General features: G+C 42.1%; 1 protein-coding gene across 1 annotated transcript in view; it reads right to left on the reverse strand.

Moving 5' to 3' along the window:
* Positions 1-3,671, reverse strand: part of LOC117509398 (enhancer of polycomb homolog 1-like) — a 105,183-nt gene extending 101,512 nt beyond the window's left edge. Inside the window, 1 exon segment of the mRNA XM_034169420.1 lies at positions 3,209-3,671. Within this exon segment, the coding sequence (XP_034025311.1) occupies positions 3,209-3,358 (150 nt within the window). The 5' untranslated portion in view covers positions 3,359-3,671.
* Positions 3,672-10,828: the final 7,157 nt, after the last annotated feature.

Below are 10,828 nucleotides of genomic sequence, written 5' to 3' on the forward strand. Positions count from 1 at the left end.
TTCTCTATTTAACCAGCTACAAAATAATTCATTTATGACTCTCTACAAGGTGTCAGAGGAAAAAATTAAGGAGCGCAATGAATCGGTTCCTCCACAAATTAAAGTAGTTCCAAGAACCATGAAAATACATCAAGTAAGTCAAAGGTTGGTAAGTTAAATATTACTATAAATAAATAAGTTTGATAAGTTAAATAAGTTAATTTCCCTTTTAGGACATTCTCACAAATCATCTTTGCCTACTTACATAGCCCTCTACATCCCATTGGTATCTAGTGCTAGATTGATAGACTCCCTTTGGAGGGAGAAAAGGTTTGGTGCGACAGTCGGGACATAATTCCACAACCACTTCCTGTCACCTGCTCTGCCCGCCATTTCTGTGTTTTCCTGATATATGGGCAAAGCACAAAAGGCATACATAAATGAATTGGACTACTATTCCATTAAATCTATATTTCTAAATAAAAAATGGGTTAAGATTCATTACTGTTCTATTTTACACTGAATGTTGTGTGTTTGTGATACACTGTAATTACTTGTTTACTTTTACTTAATTGTTGTATGTTGTGTGACTGACTCATTGTATGTTATACAACTGACTCATAATTGAATATACAACTAAATGAACTGAATGAATGAAATTAATTGAATGGAAATGTTTTTGTTCATAAAAATACATTCTATAATTCTCCGCTTTGTGGTGTTTTAGACTCCGCGTTGTGCATTCAAACCGTATAATGCATGGCTTTTGAGTTGTTTAATCCTTACATATATCAATACACAATAACTGTTGGGTAGCTAAACATGCTAGATTACCTTGTGTTGTTTGGGGTGGATTCGGCTGCCCCGGGATGTTTGCGTTTCAGGAGCTCGTGCATGACTGTAGTGCTGCTAGCACGACTTTGCACAGTCTATATGTAAGCGACTTGGCGGCTTTGTTTTCTGTGAAATGCTCCCATGCTTTGGATTGTTTCGGTCTTGCTCTAAATTTCTCTTTTAACTCCGCTTCGGCTCCTTGCTGTTGCTGCTCTGCCATTGTTTATCCGAGTGCGTTGTGGCATAGTCTTTGCATGGGGGGGGGGGAATCACTTGGCTACCGTATCCGCTTCTCCCTTGAGGAAACACGGCCCCCCCAAGTTCCTGTTGCAGTTAGCGCTTCCACAAAATACGTCGTCAGACCAAAATGATACAGTTTTTCAATGGTGAAACATGATTGGGCGATTTGTTGACAATGAAAGTATGTGTCAAACATTAACGATAATGTCGACTAATCGTGACAGCCCTAGTACTCATTGACACCTTCAAAGCAGCAGAAATGTTTCTGTACCCTTCCCCAGATTTGTGCCTTGAGACAAACCCGTCTCAGGTCTACAAACCAGGTTTGTGCTCTGACATGCACCGTCAACTGTGGGACCTTATATTTATTTAGGTTTGTGCCTTTCCAAATCATGTCCAATCAACTGAATTTACCTCAGGTGGACTCCAATTAAGCTGTAGAAACATGTCAAGGATGATCAGTGGAAACAGGATGCACCTGAACTTAATTTTGAGCTTCATGGCAGAGGTTGTGAATACTTGTGTATGTGCAAAAGCTCAATATCTGTCTTGTATTATTTCCAGCAGTTATCATTCCAGAGTGTTATTTCAGACTATAAATTCAGGTGTAAATCTATGTAGTTCTGTTTTGATAGAAACTACAACCAAGACCTGTGAGCAGTTTCTTTAGTTTTTCATTGACAAAGCCCCATCAGTCCGGCAGAATGCTGATCATAAATGTAATATTGAGCTGTTTGTTAGTAATGCGCATTCTGTAGTGCTCGAGCAGTTTGAGCCCATCTCTCTTTCGTCCCCGAGTGAAGTCGTGAAACACACAAAACCTACAAGTCGTCCTTTTGATCTTGTTCCAGCTAAGGTGCTGAAAGAGGTTTTTAATACTGTCGTGGTGGCCCTCCTTACTTTTATCAACATGCCTGAAAACATACAATTAAAATAAATATAGAAATTATAATGGACTTTAAGAGCTTCTGCACCTTGCTTGCGCTTTTCTAGGTGGCCAGAGTGTTGCAGAAATGGGCATAACAACAAAATAAATAAATCCCACATCTAATATAACTCAGGTAAATAACTCAAGGGCATAGTTTGAGTTTGTATTCACGAACCCTTGACCAAGAAACATACATACACATACATACAAACATACATACACTTGGAATTCCTATTCTGCTTAGGTATTGAGTCAGAAGTTCACTTTTCAACCTTCCCCATGTTGGTGTGTCAGAAAACCAAAGAAAAATCTCAAATTTAATACTGTATAACTTTTTATGAATTGTAATTATCAAACTGGGACCCAAACATGGTACCAAATGAAATGTATAGTGCCAGGCTTAAGTAACAATGAGTCGCAAATACTACCCAAATCAATAAATGTGAACCACAGATACCATCTCCATCAATGAACATGAATCACACCACTCGTCTCATTACTGCTCCAGAAGTTAAGGTACACTACACATTTCACTGTTACCACAACAAACACCGTAAAACAGATGGGAAGGAGAAGAAGACACCTTTAAAGAACTACCAATTTTAATTTTTTTTTTTTTTTACTTTTACTACTAAATGCAGTTACAGGTCCAGCAACATGGAGTTGGACCAGAACTCTGAATCGCCTGAAGCCCTGAGATAGCACAAGTGCTGTTTTCATGACAGTGAAACTTTGGGAAGATGCAGGACTGAACAGCAGCCCTGAGCACTGCCGTCGGCCTCCTACAAACTGAGAACGCAGCACACACACGGCTGAGCAGGAGCTGTCAAAACACACACCAGGCTGCACCTGTCAAACCCAGCGGGCGCTCAGCGGTTCCACCTGGCGTCTGTTCGTGTGCACTGCACCAGACCCGAGGCCCGTCCGCCTTCACCAAAGAAAGTCAACAAAATGGTGGAGCAGATACGAGTCACGTGACCTCTTTGTGCTTTCGGGTGCAAATTCAAGGGATACAAATGGGCACAACACGGACTGTGAACCGAAAAACGAACCGTCGCGCCGTTACGGCGGCAACCGTGGCTCGACGGCCCCGTAATATTTCGTTTTAGCGCAGATCCGTCGTGTGCGCCGAACAGAAGACATGGCGGCCATTTTGCACAAGCTTTGCGCAGGCACCACAGTGAAAACACAGCCAGAACCGCCCAGCAATTTCGGACAAAAACATACCGATTCCTCCTCTTTCTCCATCCCGGTCGGCATCTGCGGCACTGCCCGGTTGATGGAGGCATATTCTTGCAAGTCCGGCAAGTCCTCGCAGCGGAAGACGGGCAGGGGCTTGCTAGCATCCAGCGCCCGCGCCCGAAACAGTTTACTCATTTTTTTATGATTATTAGGAGAAAAGACGCAGCACAAATCTACTCGGTCCGCTGGGAATCACGGCAGCTCTTCCTCGAGTTCTCATGGATGAATCTGGGCCAGTCTGTGCGAAGTCGAGCCGGGTCCGAGAAGCAGCGCTGGCTGAGCCGGGCGGGCCCGGGTCTCGGTCGCTCTCTGTCGGTCGTTTTTTCTCCGAGGCTCCGCTGATACTCCCCGGTTCAGTACGCCATGGCCAACATGGCGGACATTACAAACTCATGCAGCTGGCTGCGAGCGGCCCAGCCCCCTCCACCGCACCAACAGCCATTCCCACGCAGCTCCGTGCGCGTGCGCGTTGCCACGACCCCCCACGGGGAGGAGGGGGGGGTGGATGGAGTGCGCGAGGCGCTTCACTCCTGGAAACAGCTGATTCCGAAAGATGCATACGTTTATTCATTCAGCCACTGCAGCCACCAAAATTAAAATGAAGTAGTAATAAATCTGCTGCATGGCATGTTGCAAAGGGCTCATATTAAAAAGCAACAGCCACTCAGCATAAATTCCGAGATTGGTTCCTTTATAACCCACACAGAATTTCTAAAATTGTGCGTTTGTATTGATTTGTGACGCCAATCGACCTCTTATGCTGTTTAAAAGCAAAAGGCGCCCCCCAGTGGCACAAACACCGCCACGTTTGTTTATTTACAATGGACGCAGAACACAGTTGGCTGGTGTCCCTCTTGAAAGACATTTTTCTGGTCTCAGTCAAAATAAAAGCCTCATTCTGGCAACAATTACACCAAATAATTAATTTATTAGTAAACACACAGATCATACAAATAAAACAAAATTAACATTGAGTCAACTGGAACTGTCACAATTCATTTAGAAAGAATTAACATCTGGTGAGAAGACAATATGATGAGGAAGACCATTCCATAAACAACCCTGCTGCTAAACCAAAACTTTCCAACATTCAGTTTGGCTTTGTTTACCTCAGTACACATAAATTGTGTCTGCAGCTTAATTGGAGTCCTCCTGGGGTAAATTCAATTGATTGGACATGATTTGGAAAGACACACAACTGTCTACATATAAGGTCCCTCAGCTGACAGTGCATGTCAGAGCACAAACCAAGCATGAAGTCAAAGCAATTGCCTGTAGACCTCGGTGACAGGATTGTCTCAAGGCGCACATCTGGGGAAGGGTACAGAAACATTTCTGCTGCTTTGAAGGTCCCAATGAGCACAGTGGCCTCCGTCATCCATAAATGGAAGAGGTTCAGATCCACCAGGACTCTTCCTAAAGCTGGCCGCCCGTCTAAACTGAGCAATCAGGGGAGAAGGACCTTAATCTGTGAGGTGACCAAGAACCCGATGGTCACTCTGTCAGAGCTCCAGCATTCCTCTGTGAAGAGAGGAGAAACTGCCAAAAGGACAACCATCTCTGCAGCAATCCACTCAGGCCTTTATGGTAGAATAAGTCACTCCTTGGTAAAAAGCACAAAACAGCCCGTCTGGAGTTTGCCAAAAGGCACCTGAAGGACTCAGACACAAAATTCACTGGTCTGATAAGACAAAGATTGAACTCTGGTGTGAATGTCAGCCATCATGTTTGGAGGAAACCAGGCACCATCCCTACAGAGAAGCATGGTGGTGACAGCATCATGCTGTGAAAATGTTTTTCAGCAGCAGAAACTGGGAGACTAGTCAGGATTGAGGGAAAGATGAATGCAGCAAAGTACAGAGACATCCTGGATGAAAACCTGCTCCAGAGCGCTCTTGACCTCAGATTGGGGCAATTGTTCATCTTTCAGCGGGACAATGACTCTAAACACAGCCAAGATATCAAAGGAGTGGCTTCAGGACAACTCTGTGAATGTCCTTGAGTGGCCCAGCCAGAGCCCAGACCTGACATCAGACTGAACATCTCTGAAGAGATCTGAAAATGGCTGTGCACAGGCGCTCCCCAACCAACCTGATGGTGTTTGATGTGCTGCAAAGAGGAATGGCAAAACTGCCCAAAGATAGGTGCACTAAGCTTGTGGCATCATATTCAAGAAGATGTGAGGCTGTAATTGCTGCCAAAGATGCATCAACAAAGCACTGAGCAAAAGGTGTGAATACTTATGTACATGTGATTTTAGTCTTATTTTTAATAAACCTGCAAAAATAATAATAAACTTTTCACACTGTCATTATGGGGTATTGTGTGTACAATTTTGAGGGAAAAAAATTAATCTCATACAATTTAGAATAAGCCTGTAACACAAAATGTGTAAAGTGAAGCACTGAATACTTTCCAGATGCAGTGTATATACTTAACACACAGTGGTTAAGTGGTGGGCTTGAGACCAGAGAATCCTTGGTTCAAACCCCCATTAGGCCACAAAAATCACCAAAGGTCCATAGGCTGGTCCTTAATCTCCAAGTTGCTCTCGGTGAGCCGTGAGCACCTTGCATGGCAGCACCCTGACATCGGTGTGTGAGTGAATGTGAGGCATCATTGTAAAGCGCTTTGAGCTTCTGATTCATTTACCATTTAAACCTAATAATCACAACATTACATAACATCCACAAATAAACAATTCACCCCATCTCCAACTTCCCGCTGGTTCACTCCTGGCATCCAAACACTTGCATTTAACCTTGTTTAGCACATGCTGTCCAACTGACAATACCTGTATCCATTTGAATACAGGTATTGTCTTCATGCTAATGCTGTATTTGTGATTTTGTGCTTATATTTGTTAAAATATAAGCACAAAACATCTTCTTGAATCTTCATGGTGAGTTTCACCATGAAGATTCAAAATTTGCTTAATTCATTTAATGTCAAATTTATTCACTGACTCGTCAATCACTAACTGTACCCAACTTGTCGACTAATGATTTTCGTTAGTCATCCCAACCCTAATACAGAGTATTAGACACCCTACAGCTGGTGGCGTTACAGCTTTATACCTACTATACAGTGTGTGTGTACTGGATGTAGCCAAGAAAAATGGAAACATGGAGGCCTGCAGGTCAGAGCGGCAGACTTATTACAAGACTGTTTTCAGATAAGCAACTCATGAAGGTGCCTGTAAACAAGTTCCTTAATCTCCCAAGTTTCTCCCAGTGTGCAGGTGAATATCTTGCATAACAGCACCCTGACATCACAGCCTTTTGCGGTGTCTGATTTAACAAGTGCACATCAGGCTGCGGGTCCAAGTCTGAGCATGGTGTGAAAAAAAATAAAAGGTCAGGCTTTTCACCACAGAACAAATGACTCCAGTCCCACTTTCCTCAAATTGGCAAGTGTCAGCACTGAACTTTAATTTGTACCTCAGTTACTTTGCACGTCCAGACTGCTCGGGGTTTTAATGGAAATACATTGCGATCAGATGGGACATTTTATCCAATGTGAGTGAAAAATCCATTATACAAAATCTGTTATATACAGTGTTTATTACATGGAAAACAATACAAAAACTTTGGGACTTTTTTGTCTGGTGACTGCAAATATCTGGTTTATACGATGATGGTTTAGGTGAGTTTTACTGTACATGGGATTGAACAATAAATTCACCTCACAAAACTTTGATGATGATGATGATGTCGGCTTCCATCCCACACGGCTGACTTCATTTTCCCAAATTTGTCTTCTGTTCGGATCTGAAGGGAAACTCTACATCTTGAAGCCCTTGCTGTGTCTATTTGTGCATCCAAATGCACAACAAACCGGCATTTTCAGCGAATAAATAAAATAGCTGGATTTAAATGCAGATAGATGAATGCTACTGTGAACCTCAGATGGCACCAGGAGTCACGTGACCCCTTTTTTCCCCAGACTCATCATGTTGTTACTCTCCCAGTTAAGGGACTCCATGCTTACCACCACCAACACCACTGAAAACCCAAAACAAAAAGTATGTGGAGAGATTACAGAAGGAATGTTTCAAAAGAGTGAAGAAAGTGATCCGGAAAACTTCAAGCAACTCTTCAAGGACATTCTTCCAAAGTAGTTTTTTTTTTTAATGCATCCATTACTATTTTAAATATCTTGTGTGAGAGAGGGGTGATCACATAACCCGATTACAAACAATAACACATATTCAGAGGCCCACAGAGCTGCTACGGCTAATGCCAGCATGACCCGGACCTGGACAAGAGGCAGGAAACGAACAAATGTGGGTACGGGCACTTATTATGTCCTTTGATCATATTGCATGAAAAACAGAAAAAAAGGGGAAATTTCACACTTTTATAGTTATCTTTACAATGAAAGTGTGTTAAGAAATTTGTTCTAGTAGTCTATGATGACTTTTTCACCTTTTTTCAGCATCATTATATGCAAATATTGCCGTTTTGTGCTTGTCCCACACCCAGACTTTTGATCTTCAATGATAAAAATGAATGGTAAAGAAACGTTTTTTCTAATGTTTTAAAATATCTCTGAATAAAATATCAGTAAAATAATCAAAACATAATTGGGGTATTCAATGTCATACAACTGTTGTGATTTTTTTTTAAACAGAATGTAGTTGTCCCACACTATTGCCGTAATTTCCACCACAACACTAATGTCCCTTTAAACAGTTTGTATGAAAGATTGTTTGGGTAGTTTCTATGGAGATAAACAGTGACATCAGAGCACATGTATATAGCGCCAAATCACAACAAACAGTTGCCCCAAGGCGCTTTATATTGTAAGACAATGGTGTGGTGGAAATTACATTTACAAGGCCAATAGAGACAAATACCTTTTTTTCCCTCCCAAAATTCAAAGTGGAATGAGTAACATAAACCTCAAATGAGCTATGGTGTAAGCCACACCATCTCAACAGTGAATTTGGGTGGTGGCAGGAGTATTAATTTTCTGCACATTATTCAAATAAGACACAAACTACAAATTTTTACATTTCTGAATCTGACCATTTCTGAATGAGCACTGTGCATGTCCCGTGTCTGAACGAGCAATAATTACACTTCCAGAAGACAGCTTTGCACACTTGTAGAAGTCTGCATAGTAGCAGAATTCCAATATGGTCCAGGTCCAATTCTAGAATATTTCAGATTTGCATATTACATGTAACATCTCTTTCATCTTCAGAAAATGGGCAGCTTATCAAAAGTGAAGGAAGGCTGGTGACCCAAAGCAACACAATCAGGGTTTAAAAAACAAACAAATGTTAACGAGGGTCCAACACAAATTCATGGGCCTGAATCCACTGTAAACCTGTAGTACTCTTTAAAGAAATAAACAAAAAAGTAGTCAATATGCAACAACCCACCTAAAAAGACATGGAACAAATTTCCCAACAATGGTTAAAGACTCCAACAATGTAAAACCTCTTCATAGCAACTTATCCTCCAGGAATTTGAGCCATTCTTGCAGCAAGTAATACGAATGAGGCTCAGAAATACCCCTTTTGTGCATGCATTAATAAAGACGTGAATGTGGAATGTGAGCCGCATAGTGGGCCACTTCTGGCAAACGTAACTGGAGCTGCAGGCTGAACTGGTATAATCCAGTGGTATAATTCTTTTTATAGTAAACCATGTCATACATATATGCATTTAAAATATAGGTGTGATTTATTTATTTAATGCCTACAGATTTGTTTGTTACTTTTTGGGAAACAAGCATCAAAATAGTACAAAACAACAGGTATCAAATTTTAACACTCCTGTGTGCTTCAATGTGGAGCAGCTTTCAGCAAGCTAAAAAAAAAAGAAAAAAGAAAAAACTGGCAAACATGCAACTGCTCTTCTTCTGCAGGAGTAAAATACATTGTGTACCCAAGAGCAACTCCTGAATATTTCATGCATCCAGCAAAAATTGTTCAAAAGTAATGACTTAGCTCTCTCTTCACCAGAGAGAAGAGAGAGCTAAGTAGGGGGGCAAAGCTCTCGATTTACCGATCGATCTACTTTCCGATCCTCACCTATGGTCATGAGATTTGGCTCATGACCGAAAGAACGAGATCGCGAGTACAAGCGGCCGAGATGCGTTTCCTCCGCAGGGTGGCTGGGCGCTCCCTTAGAGATAGGGTGAGGAGCTCAGTCACTCGGGAGGAGCTCGGAGTCGAGCCGCTGCTCCTCCACGTCGAAAGGAGTCAGTTGAGGTGGCTCGGGCATCTTTTCCGGATGCCCCCTGGACGCCTCGCTGGAGAGGTGTTCCGGGCACGTCCCACTGGGAGGAGGCCCCGGGGAAGACCCAGGACATGCTGGAGGGACTACATCTTTCGGCTGGCTTGGGAACGCCTTGGGATTCCCCCGGAGGAGCTGGAGGAGGTGTGTGTGGATCGGGAGGTCTGGGCGGCTTTGCTTGAGCTGCTGCCCCCGCGACCTGACTCCGGATAAAGCGGAAGAAAATGGATGGATGGATGGAGTAATGACTTATTGAAAGTAGCATTTTTTTTTTCTGTATGACTTGTTTATAAACAGTAAAATTAGCACCAAGCCCCAATTGTAAAGGCCAGATAACTCAAAAACTAATGAAGACATCAGGCTGAAATTGTGTATGGCGTCTCTTGGGAACAGTATTATTTAGTAAAAGTATGAAGCAATTTGTGGCAAGGCAGCTGAGTGGTTAACAGCAAGAAGGTTGTGGAATCACTTCCTGCCCTTTCTGTGTGGAGTTTGCATGTACAACCCCTGGCAAAAATTATGGAATCACCGGCCTCAGAGGATGTTCATTCAATTGTTTAATTTTGTAGAAAAAAAGCAGATCACAGACATGACACAAAACTAAAGTCATTTCAAATGGCAACTTTCTGGCTTAAAGAAACACTATAACAAATCAGGAAAAAAAAATTGTGGCAGTCAGTAACGGTTACTTTTTTAGACCAAGCAGAGGAAAAAAATATGGAATCACTCAATTCTGAGGAAAAAATTATGGAATCACCCTGTAAATTTTCATCCCCAAAACTAACACCTGCATCATATCAGATCTGCTCATTAGTCTGCATCTAAAAAGGAGTGAACACACCTTGGAGAGCTGTTGCACCAAGTGGACTGACATGGCTCCAACACGAGAGATGTCAATTAAAACAAAGGAGAGGATTATCAAACTCTTAAAAGAGGGTAAATCATCACGCAATGTTGCAAAAGATGTTGATATTCACAGTCAGCTGTGTCTAAACTCTGGACCAAATACAAACAACATGGGAAGGTTGTTAAAGGCAAACATACTGGTAGACCAAGGAAGACATCAAAGCGTCAAGACAGAAAACTTAAAGCAATATGTCTCAAAAATCGAAAAATGTACAACAAAACAAATGAGGAACGAATGGGAGGAAACTGAACAGAAAAGCTAAACGAAAGGCATCATTAACACCTAAACAGAAAAAAGCAAGGTTACAATGGGCTAAGGAAAAGCAATTGTGGACTGTGGATGACTGGATGAAAGTCATATTCAGTGATGAATCTCGAATCTGCATTGGGCAAGGTGATGATGCTGGAACTTTTGTTTGGTGCCTTTCCAATGAGATTTATAAAGACGACT

This window comes from Thalassophryne amazonica, chromosome 1, assembly GCF_902500255.1.
Source record: "Thalassophryne amazonica chromosome 1, fThaAma1.1, whole genome shotgun sequence".
Lineage (NCBI taxonomy): Eukaryota > Metazoa > Chordata > Actinopteri > Batrachoidiformes > Batrachoididae > Thalassophryne > Thalassophryne amazonica.